Source organism: Plectropomus leopardus, chromosome 3 (assembly GCF_008729295.1).
Source record: "Plectropomus leopardus isolate mb chromosome 3, YSFRI_Pleo_2.0, whole genome shotgun sequence".
In the NCBI taxonomy this organism is placed as follows: domain Eukaryota; kingdom Metazoa; phylum Chordata; class Actinopteri; order Perciformes; family Serranidae; genus Plectropomus; species Plectropomus leopardus.
The window spans coordinates 10,217,526-10,242,210 of NC_056465.1; the positions used below are offsets into that span (position 1 = coordinate 10,217,526).

Consider the following 24,685-nt stretch of genomic DNA (forward strand, 5'->3'; position numbering starts at 1 on the left):
TCCTTCAAACGTCATAATCAATGAAAATCCCAGTTTTACATTAAACACAATATATCAAAAACTGTGAATTATAAGTCTTCATACAGTGACAATTTACAAAACCCTCATTTAACATGAGCCCACCTGACATAAAAGCCAACAGTACACAGTCTTCATTAACAGTGTGATAAGCAACTGTGAGCGTGGGGGGAACAGAGAGTGGGGGTATTACTGTCCAAAATAATATTAAACACTTTGGCTCGAAGACAGTCAGTAACACCATCCAGCTAACCACACGGCTTGCTAGCTAGCATTAACATATGTAAACAAAAAGGAAACGTAAAGATAAAGTTAGTACAGCTGCACAAAAGCATCTGTAACTTTAAGGGTACGTTCCAGCACTGCTTACAATCAAAACACATGTCACAGACAATTAAAAGAATGACTTAAAAGCATTAAAGACAGAAATAGTGACTGCAACGTAGCTTATACGTACCTGCCTCCAGCTCAGGAGTATTTCCCTATTGCCAAGCGTGTATGGTGTGCGAGAAGGAACATTTATCATGCAGCTGCGCCATTAAACCACCAGGTGGCTCTAAAATGACATACATAAAGGACAAGCGCATCATTTTTGAAGCGATTAATAATGAGGTTATTTCTAACTGTGTTACGATACGTTGTTAATAATAATAATAATCATCATTATTATTATTATTATCATATTGTTATTGTTATTATTATTATTATTATTATTATTATTATTATTATTATTATTATTATTATTATTATTATTATTTATTATTTCATTATTATTTTATTATTATTGTTGTTGTTGTTGTTGTTGTTGTTGTTGTTACTTTTATTATGTAGTTGACCAAATTTTAAATACTGTCTGTCATTTCAGAAAAAGGGTGTAAAAATAAATCTTATTCAATTCATTTGTATCTCTTTTTGGAAGTGTATTTCTCTTGCAAACCTGTGTGACTATTCTGGACCTTGAAGTGGTTACTTGTGGTGGTTAAGTTCCCCTGTGTTGCACTGTCAACAATAACCCTGCTCCTTCCACATTATGGATCATTAAATATCAAAATATTAGATAAATAGCATTTAGGTTTGGGACAAATGGATTGGTCTGCATGACACAGGCTTACTGTTTAGCAGAATTTGCATTATTGCAAATGTGAATATGATTTTCAAATAGGTTTTCTTTTTTTCTAAAGCTGAAAGTTCCAGTTTCAGTGCAGTTTTCTATAAAACTCTAAAGGGCAACAAAAACAAGCAGCATATGACACTTGCCAAATCACCTACGGCCATTATTCTCTGTGTAAGTTAGAACACTGGGCTATTTTCCAACAGCTATGGGCATCAGCTCTTTGGAAAGGCAGCAATTTTATTACATTTGCTCCCTGGATCAGCACATCCCGGCCACTGTACTACTCCATCTGTGTGTATGAAGCATCAGTTGATGTGATTCAAATGACAGCACTGTGATGCTGCTGGTGTGTTCTGTGCTTGAGGCACGGGGTTACAGGAGATGGACAGAAAGTCCATCCATCTGCAGTATATCATCCAGTTTACCATTTTAGTGAAATAACTGAGTGCCCAGAGAGACAACAGATACAGAGATGCTGAATACTGATGAGCACCATCCATCACTTCAACAAACTAAATGTAAAAGAGTTCAGAGCATATACTGTATATAAAGATGGACAGCTCCCCAAAAGTGAAGCTAAAACATTTTGATCGCCCCCTGGTGGCTGGCTGTTGTATAGGGTTTAAACCCCATCACCCGAATGTCCACTGATTGGACATGAGCAAAACTTAAACAATCAAAATATGAGACAAATAAATTCTCACCTCAGACAGTTTATGTCCTGTTTGCTATATAAACAGGATTTGACCTAATGATTGACAGCTCTCTGTGCTAATTGGTGTGCTTGTGATTAAAGGCACTGCTTGTGATTGGGTTGGACTGTGTACGGGCAGGAAATCGATATCACGGCTCCATTTCCGATCACTACTGCATAGATTGCTCAAAATAATGTCACCAGCTCAAGACAGCAGCCGTATCCAAAATAATTTGGCTTCATTTTCGTACAGTGAAAGGAAGTGGAGACGCATCATGCTCCTTCAGTCACTGATTCAGAGCTGTAGAAGTGCCCCCAACATATATTTGCATTATACACTCTGTGACTGTTGGACTCTTGAAACACTGCTGGAAAGTAAAAGGCACACAAGAGCACAACACTAAGCAGTTTTTCTAACTTAGAGGTTAACATCTCTAAGTTAACAAAGAAAATAGTTTCCAAACATAAAAATCAAACTTGGATTCACAACCAGAACCCCAGAAACATACCCTTAAGGACTTGGAATCAAATTTCTGTTGATATTGTCTCTTCTGTGTCTCACTAACAATGTCACTGTGGAAAAGTCAAGAAAAAAAAATTGTTCATTGTGTGGGCTATACATTTTTTAGCCAAGTTACCAGTTTGGCTCGAGGAATGTCAAAGTCTGCCAATCAATCGGTCCAGACTGAATCTCAACAACTATTGGATGATTTGACATTCATGATGGCCGGAGGATATGGCATGACTTTGTTGATTCCTTAACTTTTCGTCAGTTATTAATACCAGTTTGGCTGATACTTTGATTTATGACCAATTACCTTCAAAATGAATGAACTCCATCAGACTAAGCTGTGCTTTGTGTGTAGTATTTTGCATTTAATTTTGCATTTGAGACAGTGGGTATGTTTAAACTGTAAAATACATTGATATAGATAAAATAGATGTTATATTCAGTTAATGTGAAAGTGTTCAGAAAAAAATAGACTGTATTTTCCACTTAGATTTACATAACCAGACTTCCACAGATTAATAAGTCTACAGCCAGACCTATCAAGTTAACTGACTAACTAACTGACTGACTAACTGACTGACTGACTGACTAACCAACTAACAGCATGCTAACATACTCACAGAGACAGTGCTGACATGGGGGTGTTTAGCAAATGACAACCATGTTCATCATCATAGTTTAGCATGCTAGAGAGCTAATATTTGGTGATTAGCACTGAACACAAGTGTAACTGAAGCTGGTGGGAAAGGCATTAGTTTTGCAAGTATTTGGCCATAAACCATACTGGACAAAATTAAATTTTGACCTAATGATGGCCAATCCATCTATTGCCATGATCCAGCTCAACAAAATTCGTTGAGTTAAGACCAAAGTAGTGGAAAGTTTGACATCCACGACTAACATTTCATCCCCAGAAAAGGACCTCAACCTCTATCTATAGAACTGTTTGGTTTCTTTACAAAATCAATCTGACTGAGCGGAAAGCATGGCTCTAGTCTTCTTCATAAGTAACTGCCACTCACAGTTTATCACTCCCTCTTTAAAAACAGACCAAATCATGCCCATTTTGTTCCACAACTCATCTATAATTGATAGCAGATTTCCAAAAGCCTTCATAAGTAAATCAGCTTTCCTTATTAACTCAGTTTGTGACTTTCTATCTGAGTTGTGAGGCGTCATGTTTAAGTATTTTGTTGAGTCATCCATAATTGTGTAAGTCAAACTAACAGTTAGCCTGGTAAAGCCATGTGGCTGCGACTGATGTGAATCCTGCAGACTGGAGCCTGACAGCCTGACAGCTTAAATGAGACACTCTGCTGCCGGGCTGACTGCTAACAATGAGAAAAATAGTTGTTCCTCATTTCCAGCCCTTCATCTGTCTGTTGGTGACAAACCAGGCAGGCCTGTAATTCTGCTGACTCTAACCATCTAAGACCTCCCTTGTTAGAAAATCCCATTACATTTATAGTACACTTGCAGATAAACTGTTCTCTGCAATATAATTAACTACTTTTTTCTCGATGAAATGGTATTAAAACAATGCTGTAATTTCTGCGGTGCTAACTGCATTAATATGTGGCTCCATGGGAGGCAGACCTAATCAGCAGAATTAAATGATCAAAAGGAAGCTGCACTGCAACAAAGCAGCAATTAAAACATTTATCTGGAGTCGGCGAGGTTTAACCCTCATCACATTAGCACACACGCTGAGTGCTGAGACAAGCAACAACAAAAAAGTGATTGCAAAACACATTAGTAATGGGAAGGAAGATTCACAATGAAAAATGTCACTCTTATGCAGATTTGGGAGGATTGCTGCAGGTTACATCACTTCTACTAATGGACCCAGGGCGAGATGTGTGCAGTATGTGATGAGCATTTCATTAATGGATCATATTTGCATTTCAAAATACAGACAAGAAATTGAATGGCATACTTTTCTTTTTCTCATTGGGGGCACATTAAGTCACTCTGTTAAAAAAAAAAAAAAAAAAGACTCTAAAATTATCATGCTCTTCTTTCTTTCTCTTTTGCCTCCAGCACTTAGGGTTGGCTCTCCCTGTGGGTGGAGAAGAACTGATATTTCTAAAATGATTCTTTAAATAATCACGCAAAGCATTGCCTTCTTTTCTGAACGACAAGAAAAGTTTGTGTCCTGAACCTTGAGCTACATACAATAGTAGGACATTGAGGGTAAATTGCAAGCTTTCATGACTAAACAACGAGACTTACAAGTGACCTGAAGAATAGCACGTATAATGTATGGTTTTGGATTAAAATAATCACTTTAAGTTTAAGGATAGGGAACAACTGAAGTCCTTGTTAAAAGAAACCAGTGTTATTGGTAATTTTGTTTCATTTACTCATTTATCGACCCCAAATTCACACTATTCCACCTTTGCTATCAGCAAATGAGAATCACTATCCATATGACTGCTAGAGAGAGAGCTTCGTCGCTTGACTGTAAAGACACGGTTTTGGGAGGCCCTTGCTAAAACAAATTATGCTGTTGTATTTATTGGGAAGGTACAAAAACACAGGTTTGATCTCTATAGGTAATTTCAACATTCATGACAACTGCACAGGGAGTGAATTTTTATAGAAGATATTCATAAATATAGATGAGACTGCTAAGTGGCATCTTGGGCTCTCATGCTGAGTTCCATTCAAAGTCGGGATTCCAGATTTTCAAACCTCCTACTAGAAAAAGTACAATGGAACGCCAATCAAAGGCAGAGTTCCTACTTGTGAACTTGAGGCAAACACGCCGGTCCTTAAGGTCTCCCGCCGTGTTCGTGCTGGATGACGAGGCTGCAAGCCCAAGCTGCGTCAAAGTTCAGCAGGTTGGCGTCCGTTTGTCTTCCATTTGACTTCTCCACAATCCAAATCCAAGATGGTCATGGCCAAAATGCCTAACTCAAGGCTTCGACGTGGAAGTCTTCAATTTAGTGAGTGATGTCAGGATGGCCATGTCTATTATTTTTATGCAGTCTATGCTGTAAACATGTAAAGAAAAATATCCCTGTGGCTATAACAGGATTTATTTTAACAGTTGATTCAAAACACTACAGCAAGAAACCAAGCTTTAAAACTGTGACTTGATTATATCTTTTACACACAAAACATGAATCCATTCAGTATTCCTGAAAAACAGTCACTGGGTAGGCTGCAATGTACAGATCCTCACAGTAATGTTGGTAACATTATTACCTACAGTGGATACAAAAAGCATCAGCGCAGTTCAGTAATATTAATGGATTTTTTCTTGTATTTATTCTCTTACTTGTGCTTCTCATTCACCTTTTGGCTTGGCTGCATGAAGTGTTCCTTTGTCTTCATGGTGCAGATTTTGCCACAATACTGACTCACCAAAAGATGGACCCTCCAAATGCAGTCTGTCTGCAATCAGTTTAAACCCTCTTAACTACACACAGGTGATCTCCATTTCACTAATTTTGTGACCTGTAAAAGCAACTGTCTGCAGCACTGAGGATTTCAGCACGTCCTATGATTGAATGATTACGCAAACCTCTTTTATTCTGTATTTTTCTGTTGATAAGTGACAAAAAGCAACATTAAATAGTTTGATTCAATGTCATAAAACTATAACATATTAAAACATCCTCTTTGTTCAAAGTTTCACATTGAAATACCACATCTACACGCTCCTGAGTCATGTTTTGTTGTATCTGCTGATTTGTGTGCAAGGACAGAGTTTCCTTGGGAGAGATCCTGCAACTGAAAAAGCTCTCAGTTTCCCAAGGCCTCTTCACCAACACTCAAATCTTAAATAATAGCCCTCACTGATAAAGGAGTAAAAAGGAGAATTCAAGGTTTCTTTTACAACCAGGGTCTTTTTTTCTTTGTATTTCTGGCTTTCATTCTGATTGGTCATAATAACAACACCAGACTTACACTAGACTTGTATAAATCGTGGCTTATGCTACATGCTATAAGAAAATGATGTGGTGACCAATAAAAATATTCTAACCTGATGATGTCTGGTCTGGGTTGAGCAGAAGTTTAGTATTGTTATTATATACAGCTCTTTACACAAATAATTGGAGGATATAATATAATCAGCTCACAAATAAAGAGTCCTGATGGTTATAATTACTATTTATTTCAATCGGCACCTACATGGCCCGCTCCCACTGTGCCACTCCAGTCCTCAATCCAACAAATATAGAGGCTGTCATTATCATTGAAAAGGAGGAAGGTCAAAGCAGCAGGTTAAGTAATTATTAACAGTATTTATAACTAATCTGATATTAATTTGCTGTTTAATTGATTGAGACGGGAGCAACAAAGAGGGAGGATGTTGAGACCTGTGATACCATACAGGAAAATCCTTTTAAAGGTACTGTTCAACCCAAAATCAAAATGCATATTTTTTCCCCTCAAGATAATCCACAGACCTTGATGTGATTAGTTTCATGGAGGAACTATTTCCTAACAAAGTACACCCCATATCAGTAACACTGATGCTGAAGGAAGCGTGCATCTACTCGTGGACAAGAGGTTTGTGCATGTTTTGCAATATTAGCTCGCTCAGTGGTGCTCGGTGAGCTGGCAGTAGATGCCTCTGCTTCCTTCTGCGCAGTGATGTGGTTTAAGGGTGTAGCTCAGGAGAAGGAAAATAGTTCCTACATGACACTGCTCAAAACAAGGTCTGTAGATTGAGTAAGCGGGTCATGATGTTCGGAAGGAGACATTGCTGCTGAGTTTTTCAAATGTAATTTTTAGCTGCTTTGTGCACCACAAGCAGACTGCCATGTAATTCTATTATTTCAAGAGAAGGCCGACCTCTCTACGGCCGATATCTCCAACTCTTTGCAACTCGCAGCAAAACAATCTAGATTGATAATTAGCACTACAAGTTAGATGAAAAAGATTGTCAATTTTGATTTGGGGGTGAACTGTCACTTTATCTAGCAGCCTTTAAGTCGGCTTGCAGTGATACATTACCACAATCATTCTTTAAAAAGTAAATTTAAGGCTGTTACAACTTTGGTCTTATTTGGCAGTTCCACCTATCATTTCTGTTATTTATAAGCTTTTTCTTCCTCATAGAACATTTACAAATCCATTTTTTACATGTTGAAAGCTGCATTTTTTTGCATCCATGTCCAAACTGCCTTTGCTGCACTTCCTGATGAGTTACTGCAGCCTGTAGATCACTGGAATAATGTGACATCATTAACAGGAAATGTGTCACTTGTGTGTTGCTTGTACGCACACATGTGTGTCCTCTTATGCTTTAATGATAAAAACAAAATGGGCATAAACAAAATTCCCTCCAAAGCAATACTAGTGGTCAAAATCAAATAAAGAGTACCATTAACTCAGTGAGTACAATGGCATTACAGGAACTGTAAAAAATGTGAAAATAAGACAGAGATTGTAATGAATAGGAACTGAGCCTTAAGTTCAGTTGAAATTAAACAGATTTTCATCAATGCTTTTCAGTTATGTGATGTTACATTTCAGGTAGTGCTACTGTAGTTAAGACACACTGTTAACAGAGCCCATACATTAGAGGGATAGATGTTTAAATCACCGTTTGTGCAAGTTAGGCAGTTTTAAAGAGTGATATTTGCCCAAAAAACCTTGATAAATAAAATACATTTTGAAGCTATTAGATTTATTTACAATAATATATAATGCTTGTCGAATAAGCGCAATAATAATAATAAAGAAAGAATAATATAAAAAAAATGCTAAACTAAATCCAAAAAACAAATCGGTAAAAAATTGAGATTGCATTTTTCAGCATGATTTAAAGGAAACAAGATCTGCAATGCACTAACAAATAAAGCTGAGAAGAGATAGATCTATATGTGAAACTATTATTGCAATATTGGACACAATTTTCCATCCTGGCACACCATTTGAATATTGAAAATGTTTAAATTAGGCTCCTATTAGCAGATCATTATCACTGTCTTGGTGAAATCGACAAATTTGTCAAATAAAGCAATTAAGCTATTGTATTGTATATGACAAAAGGGTTTTCTTCAAAGAAAAGGTACGTGCGTTTAAAAGCCATGTTACAATAACGTCATCTTGCTGGCAGGAAAGTAAGGCTGTAATACAGACGAACAGGACTTTACTGCTGAAACTTGTGTTGCTGTGCACCACAGAGCTGCAGCTGTGTGAAGGTGAGATGAGGGGGGTCAGGCGAATGAATCTGACATCACACACACACACACACACACAGACTCACATACACACACAAGAAAAAAAAAAGAAAACCCACTGATGGGTGAAATGAGAGAAGGAGTTGGGAGTGTCACTGCAAGGCTTAAAGATGGAGGGCAGCTACAATGAATGTCCACACAGGGCACTGAACCAAACTCCTGCATTTGTGCTGTTCTTTTTGTGCGCTCTTTCTACAAACTCCTGCTTTTGTTCCTCTCTTTTTTCCTTTTCTTTCCTCTTCTGTCCCTTCACACTCAAGTTCACTCTCTCTCTTTTACTTCACATGTTTGGCGTCAGCTCAGCTTTGTCCAATTTAACCATCCATTTCCTTAATAGTGAACACAATAATCCTTCAGCTCTTTGACTTTCAAACCCAGCTGGATAACCCTTACAATGCATGAAATTCAAAGCAGGTTTTCTTTGACTTTGCTACAGGGGATAAGGGAGTTTTGCTTGGTTTGGGATGCTATATATTAATAAATTTCATCGGCTTGTGATTACTGATGTATTTGAGTATTGAAGTGGATACTATAACTATTGACTACCTTAAAGATACTATTCTCAACATTTTTTATATAATATTGTATTAAATTGGCCAATAGCAACAGTTTGCCAATATATACGAGATCAGTCATAACAGATTTGCCCAAAACTTAGCAATATTTTCAAAATGTCGATAAAACACAATTTCGAGATGACTGCATTCCCATCGAGTGATCTTATGGCTGCATTTCCTCTGCATTTCCGCGATAACATTTCAACAAGCATGACGATTGATGTTCAAAACATTAGCAGGTTTATTTCTATTGTAGTCACCGCACTAGCCGTCATTATTTCCAATCAAAGGCGACTTAGGTGTGTTATGCCAGCGATAATGGAAAGGCAAGCCCCTTATACGTGGGAGCAGCCATATATGAGGGATTTCTAGGAGATGAAAGTCCACAATTTCACAGAGGAATTGTGGATTCAAAATGTCCAGATGACCCGCTAAACTTTTGATGTTACACCTCTCGTAGCGCCTGCTGCATCATGCCCAGGGAGCCAGTTCCTGTGAACTACAAGAGCCAAAAAAGTGTTTCCATTGCAGTTTTGTGAAATATGGCTTTTTTTAATCAGCTGAAATACCACCTCATGCAAGCATAAAAACTTCTTTTTCGATAAATGGGAGTTGTTTTTTCGAAATTAACATGTTTCCATTAGGCATATTTTATATTCCCAATTTTAATTTGCGCAATATGAGAATTAAAAGAAACCCATAATGTGATGTTAACAACTTGTTGTACTGTGACACTGGACAGAAAATCAATTAATGAGGGTTCACAATCATACTCAAAGTCTATTATTCAGCTGCTCAGAGAATAATCAGAAAATGATCTCCCAACAAGTTGTCCATTTACTTGCTGCTCTTGAACTACTGATTGTATCACATGGTCTTCTTCAACTCATCACATTTGCCAACTAGACATGAACTCTGAGACTATTAAAACCCATATTTACGTCACTGTTATCCAGAGACCTCTAGTAGCCATAGTAATTCTGATGGGAAGAAAGGACGCAGTGGTATGAAGAGTACAAATTAAAAAACATAACACACTGACCCAGGAGAACCTGTTAGTGCCCCATGTGAAACCAAAAGTCAACGCTGGGTTATTTTAACTTTGTAACATAATAAACTAACACTGTGTCACGTGACTTAAGTTACAAGTGTACTTACTCAAAGCATGCTCTTTTTTTCTATACTTAACTAGCTGCTGATTTTAATCAACTCCAAAGATGTAGCAGGATCAAGGACAAATGTAATTTTGTTTTCTTTTTTAACTTTGTTTAAAAAATGACTAATAAATCTCCCTTCTACCTCCTTTTTTTCTAAACTTAACCCAGTAGTTTTCTGGCTGAATCTAACACATTTAAATCTGCGGCCTTTAAAGGTCACATATGACCGAGCCTGTCGAGTCTGTGTTGATATTCTGCCACGGGTAGGGTGGTATTAGAGGGTAGAGACAAACAACCCATATTTGGACTTGGAGTTTAATTGAGCCAACTTGGAAAAGAAGTCCTCATAGCACTCAGAAAAAAAGGAAATTTGAGCATCTTCAGTTACATGACAAATCTGCTCTATCTGCCAATGAAGATTATGTAATATGATTGAAAGATCCAGAATACCAACTGAGTGGACCTCACGGGGAGATAGATTTCACAACATTTCATTATGTTTCATAAACATTTTATATATTTACAATTTAAAAAGGTACACGTCAAAATCAGTGTGTCTGACCTCCCCACTCGTGTGTTTAAGCACAGTTTTGACGTATTTGTTTTTGCATGAGTATTCATGCTACTTTAGTTCTCTTCCACTACATTTCACACGGGAATATTGTGCATCTTATTTCACTGCAACTACCAAATCTGACAGCTGCTATCACAAATTTGCAGATCATGATTTTACACACATTACATAAAACTGTCAAAAGTGTTGAGGCATCATAGATAATATGAAATATACTTCCCCAGAATGTAAGTCTCTTAAATTTCATTCACACATTTTTGTTAATATCCTTGTTAATGAGTACTTCTCCCTCTCCTAGATGATCCACCCACCTGACAGGTGTGACATAACGAGATGCTGATATAACCGCATCATTACTACACAGATGTGCCTTTAGATGGTCACAATAAAACGCCATTCTAACATGTTCAGTTTTGTCACACAAAATGATGCCACAGATGTTGCAAATTTTGAGTGAGCGTGCCATTTGCATGCTGACTGCAGGAATGTCGTGATCTGAATGTTATTTTACAACCACAAGCCATCTCCAATGTCATTTTCAAGAATTTGGCAGTGCATCCAACCAGCCTCCTAACTGCAGACAACATGGAACCACACCAGTTCAGGACCTCCACATCCAGCGTCTTCACCTGCAAGATCGTCTGAGAGCAGCAGCTGAAGCAGCTGATAGGACAACTGTTTAGCACAACCGAATAATTTCTATGTTAGTAATAATACTGTGTAATCAGCGTCTTGATCTGCCACACCTGTCAGGTGGATGGATTATCTTGGAAAAGGAGAAGTGCTCACTAACACTGACTTTGTGACCAACACTTCAGAGACATCTATTTAGTGTATGAAAAAAATCTTGAATCTTAAACCAGTGAAAAATGGGAGCAAAATCAAAAGAGCTGCATTTAATTTATTTGTTCAATATAATATAACAACACTGGCAACACTCGATATATTTTCCCACCACTGATACGCTGGAAGCACAGGAAACATATTATTTCCTCAGAGAAATTTCTTTCTTACCAAGCTTGTTATTTGGAAAAGCAGATAAAAACAAAGAGAATAAAGGTTTTATGAATTGGGTATCAATTATCAGTGGCATTTTGTGTCACACACAGCACTGACAGCCTGTCACAAAGACCTGATGAATTCTCAGTATAAATCACAATGTCACTCATCATTAACACAGTGTGTTTCTGCTAATAGCTGATGCCCACAGTTTCTACTTTCCTCCTACTTCACAGAGTGACAGTGAATAGTGACCTCAGCAGAATGTGGCTGATTCTTGGACCAATAACAAGTCATCTGAGATAATGACAGGGCCGTTTGATGAATGGGTCTGTTTTTAGGGAGGCAGACATCCACTGGGGAGTTGGCCTTGGGCAAACACAAAATCCCTCAGGTCACAAAGGCAGATGGATGGACTGCAGTTCTCTGTCACTTTTATCGCTTAACTACTTGTCCCTGGATTAATAAATCTAGATTCATGACTGGCAGCTCCAGGCTCACACCAGCAGCCGCCGCCACCTTTACGTAACCTTGACTTAATCAGAACCTCCTCATGACTCCACTTCTGCTAAACACATTTTCATAAATGACACTAAGAAAAGTTAGGGGTGATTTATTCCCCACGACTTTTTTTCACATGGTGGTTCACTAAGACTCCACCGTCTCATGAAGCATAAAGGACAGCAGGGTTTTGCAGAGAAAATGCCTCACACATTCACACCAAATTGATTTTATTCAGGGGTTTATGTTCTCTCAGTGCACACCACCAGCTCATTGAAAAGTAATAAATTCTGATGAGACAGGGCTGTTCGCATATGAAACAGGGCACCAGGCCCAAATTTAAATCAACCCTTCTCCCAGCATGTTTTTTTACCAACTTATATTCTCTGTCTGGCTGTAGACTGGAGGCGATGAATTTCCAGCAGTCTGTGAAAATAACAGCACCTTAATGTTTCCCTCCTCAGCCTCAGCTAGTTTAATAATCAAACACACCTACTCAACCTACAGTCGCAGCCATCTGAGAGATTAAACGCTCCCGAAGACACTGTACTGCCTCCACCAGTGCAATAATCAAAATTAAGACAAAATTGTGTTTTCTGTAACGTTTTAGCAAAATGCAAAAGAAATGTGTCTGCCTGTACATTGCTTGTGGTGAAGTGATACAGATGGTAACTGCAAAATGAAAACTATGCAGGAGCATGTGGGTTTACAAGGCACATTTTCCCTAAAAGATGATAAAAGTGCGCTCAGTAGAGCCCAGATCTCAGCCAGGTGACAAAGATGCCGCCTTGCTGATGCAGCCACTCCCAGACAATACTTGTAATTCCAGCAGACGCGTTTCAAAAGCTCCAGGAAGCCAAAAACAATGTTTAGCTTGTCTTTTTTTGATTGAGCCACAGCATAACTGGAGTATAAACGGTAATAACATTGTCTGCAGGCTACAACACAACAAAGTAGGAAATAAACACAAAACAAAACAGACCAAAAAACAAAGCATTTAACCAAACAGCCTGCTTACTTACTTATTGTAGAACCATAAATATCAAGGAAAAATGAACAAATCAACCAAATCTGTGAGTCTGTGGAGGACAGTACAAAACTGGGTAGCAGCCAAACTGTGGAGTGGAACTGTCACTACCAACTCGAGATGGAGGCGAAGATAACAAACTATTCCCTTTGTATCGTGCCTAACTTTTGTGGATCATAACACATTGGGTGTGCAGTTAATCTGCAGATGCTTTGTTCATTCTTCAGACAATTATTCATGACATTGCAGGAGGCTTTCCACACATTCACAACATGTATAAACACTTTTACCTTCAGTCATTTTAAGCATACTGCAGCCTTCTGGGTCCACGCTAAGTTGCTTTATGGGTTAGAATTATCCCATATTTGAGCAAATGAGCCCAAACCAGACCCTCCCCAGCTGAACGTGGCACCTTTCATCAAGGTGTAAGGTATAAAAACAGGTACATTTCAGGATGAATTGCCCTCTATCCGTAAGAAGGAGGAAGGGTCACAACTTACTCCTATTTGATGTTCCTCATACAGTATTGTGTTATTTATGTTCGATCTGTATGTGCTGCTATTATTTACCACATGTTTTTGTATAGTATTGTTTTGTCAATAAATAAATAAATGAATAAAACTTACTCCCAGACTTCTTTGATAGCATTTCTTTTTTTTCACTCTCTTTATAAGCTGTGTGGTTTTTGCTACAGTCCCTGCAAATACATAGCACTTTATAATCAAAGGAACATGTCTACTATTTGCTAGATAAGACACGGGTATGTTTGATACTAAACACTGTGCAACCTTAAAGTAATAATGTCTGCATGACACCATTAAATGTATATTTTAGTTTAAGGAGTTTACATCTGTAAGAGTAGTTGCATGTACAGAAAGTCCTCCATGACAAACACAATATGGTGCTCCGAATGCTCATATCAGTGGGGACTCGTTGAAGGTTTTATACTGTAACTCCCTTCCTATCCCCACAAGTTGGTTTAGAGTAGTGGAACTGTAGTGGAAGTTGCAGGGAACATTGTACATTTTTGTGAACTACGGACATGTTACATTGCATCTATGAACATGTAGCTGATGTGTTGAAACCTAAGGGTTTTCAAAAATGCTGTAGATGTTGGTGGTTAGGCTTAGGCACAAAAAAAGACTTGGTTATGGCTAGGAAAAGAGCATGTTTTGGCTTTAAATACCCAGTTTTGGCAGCAAAAGCAGCAGTGTTTCTGTAAAAACAACCACTTTTTGTGCCACTATCTGGCCCGTCCTCATTCAAACGTCATCAAATACAGACGCTTTGAAAGTGCTTTCAGCATACGTTCCCAATGGCAAAAGCCACCTTTCACATCCCCATGATACACTAGATGGTAGCAGCTAAGAATGTGCCTGGTCACAGTGTTGATAATTGTCGGTGGCACACGGCACCTGCTGGGGCAGCATGATATGCAGATGGTCGGAGTCAGTTGAGAAAGCGAACAGACAGAATCTGTCACATCCGCATGATAAGCCATGCTGCCAGTAACGACGTAAAATAAGGAGCAAAAGGGTTTCTATAGGCCGGGTGGGGTGTGGATCCAACAAACCATGGACTTTAATGCTGGAGTCCAGTGTTCACTTCCCGTCTCAATGTGATGTTTTTTTTCTACATCTTACCATGTGCCTCCTTCTCCTAACCCTAATCATCTGTCGCCGCATGTATCTTTGCTGACATCCCAGCGTTGGTTGGTTGGTTACCATGCGCTTGTGTTGTGTAAACATAACAAGGTACAGTATAATCCTACCATGTGTTGACATCACGGTAGCAGCATCCCGAAACATAAATAGCAAATGCAGAAGGATACATAGAGCTTAATATGTAGACACGGAAGTCCAATGCAAAGCAGCAATAACACTTTCGATGACAACGTGTAGCACTATTTCCGTGGGAAAAGCAGCTATGTCTAAGTAAAAAATGTACCATGCCCCCTATCCCTGCAGAAAAGGCAATGACGTCTTGGTTAAAAAAGACACGTCCCTATCCCAACAGGAAAAGCAGCAATTTCCCAGTAAAAAAGACATGTTTCGTGCCCCTATCCCTGCAGGAAAAGCAGTGATTTGCTTAAAAAAAGTTTACTTTAGGTGCCACAATCCTGGCAGGAAAAGCAGCCATGTCTCATAAAAAAGATAGGTTTTTTTGCCCCTATATCATAGCAGGGAAAGCAGCGATGTCTGAGGAAAAAGAAACGTATTTCGCTCCCCTTTCCCAGCAGGAAAAGCAGTGATTTCTTAGTGAAAAAATTGCCCTTCTCTATCCATGCAGGAAAAGTTTTAACAAAACAAATGCTTTTCAGGCCTGTAAAAGCTGCTCGATACACAGCAACAAGTCACTAAATCACAGACTCTTTTGTTGTTTGTTGGTTCATATACCATGTCACTTTGAAACGTTGATATGAAATGTGAAAATAAAATGTATTTGTGGTTTGCAGAAATGTATTATGGTGTATGGGGTAGTTTGGGAAAGGCCCAGTGAGAGATTGAGTGACAACAGAGAGCAACAGAATGTATCGCTAAAGATGATGAATGTGACAATGACACAAACCTCCTGTCCTTCATGTACAAAACAGGATGAATGATATGGTAGTCTTTACTGGGCTGAAACCTTTTCACTGCTTTGGAAACATAATCTGGACAGAAGACAGGTCATTAAGTGGATGATAAAGGCTCTGACTGATAGACAGTATGCTGCAGAGCAAAATATATGAAGCTCAGTGGAGTGACAGAGTCAAATCTCCGGTTTTGTGATTAGTCTCGTGGAAGTTGTTGTGTCTGACCCGACACAGAAAATACCTGTTTCATCTGGATTTGAATCAATTTCCTTCCATCCTATCAATACCTTTTTTCTGCCTTGTCTTCCCAAGCAATCAATACACTTGAGAAACCACAATGCCTATTAATGCAAACATCTCTCTACTCTACCCTCCACACCCAGCAACACCAATCCGTGTGTAAAAAGCCTCATTAGTGATGTTTTTGTCGATCTGCCTGCTGGGATGTCACGTTAAAAGCTGCCCTTATTTACAGCATCATTCCAAGAGAGTACAGTATAATTACAGCGGGAAGAAAGGTTCATCAGATTGTACCGAGCCACAACTTGAAGAGAGCAGATACTGGAACTATTCATTAAAACCTCCTAAGAGGAAAACAACAACATGAAGGGAATTAACAGCAAGGAAAATGAGATCTATCCATTTTTCAAACTTGTTGTGAGGTAAATACTCTCATTCATTAAGAATAAAAAAAGTTTTCTCAGTGACTTCACTGATGAAATCCTCCAAGAACCCACTTTTTAGGGATTTTTTCTGAGTATAAAACAGGAGCCAAAGCAGAAGCAGCATCCTCTGCAGCTCTCCCTCATCTCCACTGCAAGACCACAGACTCTCCTCCTTTCTCTGTCGCTCATGAGGAAACATCTTATGCTAGAAAAAGCTAAAAATAAGAACACAACTTGCAGGATTTGCTGTCTCTTAAAACTTGACAGCTGTAAATCTCCAGAGGATGTCGGCTCCCCTTTCAACAACAATCCCCCGAGGTGGTCGCATCAGACCCAGCCAACTGTTTAATTCACTGAATTCATGGAATAAACTGTATGAACTACAGTCCATCTTCCACACCTGGAGAAACAGGTTGCAGCGCAGATCAGAATGGACCTGCAGCTGCTGCACTCACTGCCCTGTCTTAAGCTGCATGCTTTTTATTTTGAAATAAAAAGTAGGAGCAGTTACAGATCAATTGAAGGCAGATTTCATGACTTTTTTTAAGAGGAGAGATTGGAAACAATTATTCAATGAACTCTTTGAAACCTGGAAAGACTTCACTCTTCTTATGCTGCTTTCAGACACTTTCAGTACTCAGTATTTAGACCTTTGTACCCTGAGTAAATTGATACAAATCTTTCAAAAATGTGGAAAAGGGCAATCTTGGCTAGAAATGTTCCACATATTGCAAGAAATTAGTAGACAAAGAAATCTTTTTTTTTTTAACAGCTTGGGAAAAGGTTTAGGGAAAAAAAGCAAAATCCAGGGGAAAAGTATATGTGTCGTTAATTACGTAGGTCTATTTCAAATTATGTTACAGAATTATTTATTTTTTAAACCCTTTTTTTCAAGTCTTGCTTGCCTTGGTTTTTAAATTTTCAGGTAATTTTCTTGTACTTCATTCGGGGATCATTTCTTCTTCCACTTATTGCCTTCTTCCCAGGTTTTTGAAAGAAATCAAGCCAAATTGCTCAGGTTTCAAAGGGTTAACCATTAGACTAACTGTTTTGATTGTTGTTGTGTAATGTAATGTTTGACAAAACAGGGCGTTTAAACCTCATCTTGGACTTTGGGGAATCAACATTTTAGAAAATGAATCTCTACGATTAATCGATTAACCGAGAAAATAATCGGCAGGTTGATAGATAATGAAAACAATCCCTAATTGCAGCCCTATAGTAGTTATTTGAGTTAATCTGGAGAGATATAAAAACATATTCAGTTGTTTGGATTTATTCTGAAAAGTAGTGCTTATGTTTGACCAATTTTTGCCATTATCTTTAAAGAAAAACAAAAAAATATATTTTCTTTTACTTTCTTGATGAAATAAATTATCCTTAAAAGTCTCACCAACAGCCACATGTCATCAACCAGCCAAATATTAAATGTCTCTTGTTATTGTGAGCTTGCACCCCTCCAGCTGAGTGTTTTAGTGCAATAATAACCCTCGGTGGTGTCTTTCAACAAAGTAACGCACTCAACAGCCCGCTCTCCCTCCCAAGAAGCGCACAGAGCCGCTCACCTTCTCCACCTGTCCCACCGGAGCCGAGCAGCAGCGAGCCGAGCAGCGCAGTAATCCAAGCGACTCTTTCACTCCCCAAAGGCATGTTGAAGCGACGGGATGCTGCAGAGTAGCCTATAATCCCACCAGCCGGAGAGGAGGCAGACTGTCCGTCCTCCTCTTCTCCTCTCCTGTTCGCTTCTCTCCTCTGCTTTCCTCCAGCTCCGCTCCGGTGCGCTGCGCTCCGCTGCAGTAGCTCCTACTGCTGCCACAGTGAGGAGGTGCCGGTCGGGACCTAGCGGGGGAGGAGGAGGATGCTCTCACACCTCCTGCCCTCCGTCAAGTGCTGTGGGAAAAAGGAAGAGGAGAGGCTTTAGACGACACTGCTGCAGGTCCGAGTCCAGCGCACAGCCTCCGTCACTGAGATCCAGAAGGAGCTCCGAGTTCCTGGAGGGAGTCCCAGGACTGGTCTCAGTGCAGGGAGAGCATGTGGCTCATGTTTAACTCTTTATGCCAACAAGTCTCATACGACCACACTGTATGTTGTAATGCAGGTGTGAGCTACGGGTCTCAGTCATCTAAAAACAATACAGTTCTCATATTTCTTTGCATGGGACCATGGACGCACAGAAGATATGTTTGTGCCCCATGCACAAAAATGTAAAAGCCCCCCCACCCCTCTTAAACAGAAGCAATAAACTCAGACTAGGGGTCATTTTGCATTCCTCTTTGTTCATTTAATGTCTCTTTGTAATTTGGCATTTTATAGTCGCTCAGTGTCAGTGTTTGTTTTTGTTTTCTCTTTGTGGCAGTTTGTAGTCATTTAAAGTGTCTTTGTAATAGTTTTGCATATCTTTGTGGCAGTTTATAGTCATTTAATGTCTCCTTGTGACAGTTTATAGTCATTTAATGTTTCTTTGTAGTCATTTTGCATCTCTTTGTGGCATTTTATAATCATTTATTGTGTTTTTGCATCTCTTAGTGGCAGTCTAAAATACAAAACATCTGCTTTGAGTAATTATTTTTCGCTTCACCACCACCCCACATAAAATGACATCTACACCCTGTCCCTGATAGAAAAACCTTAAAATCTGTATATGTATTTCCTTCGATGCCTGAAACACTGCAATGATATATCTATGTGGATCGATACATCCATTCAGTGATCAACAATCTTATATTATCGATGCAAATTGAAAACATAAATACATGTTGTCATATTTATGATACACCATTACTTTGAAATTCCCATGGTGCCACTGTGTCACCATTTCTGTCCAAGCACACCTGCCTCCTCACCATTCAAACAGTACTAGCAGCCTAACAGTCGAGTCTCCACAATGGCAAGTTGCAGAGAAAAAGACACTCAGGATATTTACTGATATCATCTTATATCGATTGCAGGCCACTGAATGGAGTTCAATAGAAATCATATTGTTGCATACTTTGTGATATCAGTATATCATATCGCAGTATCGAGAATCTTTATAATATCACATTGTGCTGAAACTTGTGATTTACACCTCTAGGAGACATACACTGAGAAGTCCTTGCATTTTACATTGGACCACAATTTACATTTAAATGAGTCAAAATTCACAAAGCCCTGCTCCTAATTTCCACGTGTGAAACTCAGATTTATAAAGTGAGTGCAGAGAAACTTTCCCTGTTCAGCAGATGAATGTAAAACCAGCCTCCTTGTGTCAAACTGCACATACATCATTCTGCACAGTGAAGGTCAAGCATCCAAGCACAGTGACAACGGGCGATACACATTTTTGAGTGGAGGACTTTAAATTTATCACTGCATCACTGCTTGAGGACACTACAGAGTGGTGCTATGAGTTCCTAAGTGCCTCCTCTTTCATAGCTTTATTTAGCAGGATACTGTATGTCTGTACCCTCATGTTACACTTTAACGCTTCATTTTCACAAAAAGGGGTACTTGAGCAACGCAGGTGCCTCTCTGGAGCTCATCGTTAGTCATTTTGTAGTTTTTAATCACTTTTCTGTCACGCACAGTATGTTTGTGATATTGCAGGCACTTTCTTTGCATGCAAATACAAAGCCTAGATTAGTCAGTTTACTTCTTTTTTGTTCCAAGTTAACAAAATGGTAACAAAATTCTGCTGTTTCTAAATCCTTGCACCTCTAAATCTGATTAATGCTACGTGGTGCAAACCTAAAAAGGTGCTTGCACGAAATTGCTCTCAAAAGAATATTTTGGAGGACAGTTTGTGACATTTAAAACCTGTGGTTGCATCCATCTAGAGAGGTTACAGTATGTCACATGGTCTCCAGTACTCTGCAGCAAATAAAAGCCCCAGAGAGCAAACAGAGCTCTCAAACATTCATTTTTTGTTGAATACAACTCCAGGGGTTTTGTTATAAACACACAAACATTCATTTTAGAAATTATCTTCATAAGCACAAAATATGTATTTAAAAATGGAGTGAATACAACTTCATCTCAATAAGAGGTCAGTTAAGTAAGTACACTGCATTTCCTCTTGGAAGGTCATGTTCACTTTTGAAAAGCAGATTTTTTTTTCCTACGAATAAAATATTTGGGAATATGTTGTCCTCAGCTTATCTATGGAAGTGCTCTTATAAAATGTTTTCCCTCTAATTTGTCTGCTTTTAAAATTCAGAGGGAAAAGAGCCGAGAAAGCCGATTGAAGGGCACAGAGTGAAGGCTGGATTTAACCCAGAGACCTCGCAGCTGCAGTGTACGTCCTCCAGCCAAATAAAGACACCTTTTGACAAGCAAAAAAAGTGGCACCTCTGAGCATCTGAGTCCAAACCACAAAGTCTGAATATTTAGACCTCAGATTAATGAATATTTTAGTCTGGCACACCTCATCAGTCATTTTGATGTCAATTAGGAAGCTTGGCAGAAAGTATCGAAGCACTTTTAGAATTACGTATGTACTTTTTTAACATATATTGAGCGAGTGAGCACTTGAATTTTTAAAACAAGTTTCCTATCAATCAATCAAATCTAAATTCATCCCCCAGGGTAACACAGGGGCCAGCACAAAGACACTGAAAACTTTAGATGAAAACCCACAAATGTCAGTCATCCAATAATACCTCCGGACCGACCTTCTAACAGGAAGAGACAGCAGTGGGGCTTCTGTGTTTCCCTGTGAAGGTCGTCATGGGAAACAGAAGATTAGCCAAGTGAGTGTTCACCCACACAACCTTTGATCCTCAACTGCAGATGGTCTCTTATTATCAAGGTCATGTGTTGCAGGCAGGGTCGGGTAATAATTTATTACATGTATTCAGGATTAGGTAATCAGATTATAAAAACAGGTAACTTTTGTGCTTATTTTGCGCAATTCAATGCTCTGTTCTTTAAAGGGGTTGTTTCTTGGCACTGTTAGGCAATGTCCTATTTCATGTTCTCTGCGTACATCGTATCTACTATATGTCATTCTATAAAAATAACAAAAACTATAGATCTCAAAAAAATAACTCTAACCAACCCTGATTATGTTTTTAAAAACTGTGTGATTAGATTACAGTTACATTATCAAGGATTACTTAATTATGTTTTTGATTTTGTCTCTAAATTATGGCATTTTTTAAATTATGAAACATTTTTATGTTAACCATTGCCCCATTAAATATGGTAGCCCCTTTTCAGCTTTGGGAATCATACACGAACATCATGAAAGCAGGAAATTAAGGCCTTACCTGAACAGATGTTGTAAAAATGTAGGGAATGTTTTTGATTTATTGGTATTTAATATCTTAGAATATAGTGTGAGTGTTGGAGGATGTGTATGTCTGTGTAATGCATGTTGCTTTAGTTGAAAATAGTTGTATTGTTACTATATGTTTCTTTGATATGTTTTCATGAAAGTGATTTTTTTTTTGACAGCGACCAAGAGGGCAAACCGAGTAAAACAAAAACAACTGAGACAGATATTGTGACAGCTGAAGCTAATTTAAGGCTTCAGGAGTCTTGAGTTTGCCAAATCTAGTGGGTGTCTTTGGGAGAAACTGCTTATTTTCTACTTGTGTTTCCACAGAGGTGCTCCTTGTTGAGAGAAATATTAACAACACTGATGGGAGAAAACACCAAAAACGAACACAACCTCCAGGACACTGACTGGATTTGGCTAGCACCGCATAAAATTTTTAAATTCATTTGAGTGTTTCAATGTTTTGTCAAAGTTTGTAGACAATTAAGCCTGCTTTGTTAAATTTCTGGGAAGGCAGAGGTCGAGGGAGGCAAGATGCAAACTGCAGTCTTCTGTTCACACCTATCACAATGCAATTTTTTGTGTTGTGTTACTCCCAGGTAACGGCTGCTGGAGGGTTTTTTGGAGCATTTTGCAGAAGATGAATACTTGCCCTTGACGACTGTGCCAACTAACTGGGGAAGGAAGCTAATGGCTAACTTGATTTGCAGTACAATACAACCACTGGCTGAAATAAAGTGATGTGAACATGATAAACATGGAGAGTCTGTGCTCTGAATCAGCATGAACCAAGACAGCAACACTCTTTATTACTACTCATACAGACAGCTCATTTCTGTATCACTCCTTCCGTTGATCACTTTCCACAATAAAAGCATTTTGCTGAGAAGCAACTCAATAAAATAGCTTACACAAGCTGTTTACTAATACCTGAGCCCTCTCCTTTTCTGATCGGTCTCTGTGCAGTACTGACATTGATGAAAAAAAAATGTTGCGTGGTAGCTCACATGGAAGATCTCAACACTGATAGGCTTTTGCAGCACAGCATCACAAATAATTTCTTACTTGAGCTGAAATATTTCAACTTGTGCAAGTACGCAAATAGTATGACACAGGTGTAACGTTACCTCTGCCTTTGCCTCTAAGAGGGGACAGTCATTTTGAGCATGATGACAAGAGGTCACTTGTTAGAAAAACTTAAACTTAGGTTATTGTACTGTAAGCATTTGAAAAATCGTTTCATGTTGTTTTTGCAGATGGGGTCAGTCTTACTATGACACAGTGTTTTAAACATTAGAGGACTTGCAGTACCACTCTGAACGACCAAACTTATTACAGCACATTTTAAATGCCGCTGTGTGTTGCAGAATTGTGGAGGAGTTTACTTTTTGCAGCTTATTGAATCCATAACAGTCTTGCCTCACCTAAAAAAAGAAAAAAAGCATAATGTGGGAAAGTAAAGATATTTACATATGATTTGCATATGCATGGGCATACAGGTGCAAAGAGGCTTATTTTTGGCATAAATCCACTCTGCATGGCTCCATTTTCCTGCATTACCGTACTCCACAAATGAGCACTAACAAGACCTTAGTGGTGAGCCAAAATGAGCAGCAGAGCGCCCGGTTCATTTCCCCACTGATACAGTATACTGCCAACACCGATGAAGCTGCTGCATGATCATATTCAACAAAGCATGCACAGTAAGGAAAGATAGCTGGCGGCAGAAATGAGAGCAGGCACCTGCTCATATGCAGTAAAGGAGGGACACTGAAGAGCATTAGGTGCAATTCCACCCACCTGTTTTTAAGCACATTTTCACAAAAAAACAGGTGGGTGGTAATGCTGAAAAAAATGTAGGGAAATAAAAAGCAGTTTTTATGCTTGGCCCAGGTCAAAAAGTCCTTGTTTAAAAAAGGCAAATGTGAATAAGTGCCATTACAGCAGACAAATTGTGATATAAATGAAGCATGTGACATAAAGAAATATTAACTGTTGGAAAGATGGTCTTTTCATTTAAATGGTCTGAATGCTGTAGAAAGACACAAGTGTTTTTGAAATTTGTTCTGTATAACTAGAGAAAACAGAGAAAAATGACTGTGGCATTTGTTTTTGCTCAAGAAATAGAAAACCCACAACTACCAGAATGCACTGCGCCTCACCGGCCCAATAAACACTCCTACTGGTCGATGTCATAGTGCCAGCATGGCCATTTTTCTGCAGCAATAGAAAAACAATGTTTATGGAGGGTCAATTAGAATCTTTCCTCATTTTGGACATACAAATTCCCTGGACAACATCATGCAATACGTAATATAGAAAAAAGGTATTCTGTATCAGGTGTGGTGGTAGATGGGTGAAACAAACACAGGAATTTCATAAAGAACGACTGCTGTTTGTGTCCCATGTTAAACCATAAGTCAGCTTCAAGTTTGTTTACTTTACCTACTTTCGCACTTAATGTAACAATGTCACATTGTTACGTCACATTAAGACGTACATATGTGCTCTACTAAACCTCACTTGGTATTTTTTCGCCTCTAAACCTTGCCAAACTGCTAGTGCTGCATAACGTTACCCATGTGTTAAGACTGTGATTGATTCTAACTTACTTTCCATTGGCTGTTTTTCGCGATGCCAACATTCATCATATTACTAACAAAAACACAATGATTTAAAGGCAATTAAGAGCTTAAAATATCTCTTTTCAGCCTAAATTGGTAATTAAAAACTTGTCTCGGTACTTAACTAGAAGACCATTCATCACCTTTCTTGTGTGCACACAAAAGGCAGCACACTGACAAAATAAAGCAAGAGAAGTCCAAAAGCCAAACTA

The 24,685-nt window shown here is 38.7% G+C and overlaps 1 protein-coding gene across 1 annotated transcript in view; it reads right to left on the reverse strand.

Moving 5' to 3' along the window:
• Positions 1 to 18,242, reverse strand: part of LOC121962364 (contactin-associated protein-like 4) — a 132,797-nt gene extending 114,555 nt beyond the window's left edge. Inside the window, exon 1 of the mRNA XM_042512620.1 lies at positions 18,158 to 18,242. Within this exon, the coding sequence (XP_042368554.1) occupies positions 18,158 to 18,242 (85 nt within the window). The remainder of the gene's footprint in view (positions 1 to 18,157) is intronic.
• Positions 18,243 to 24,685: the final 6,443 nt, after the last annotated feature.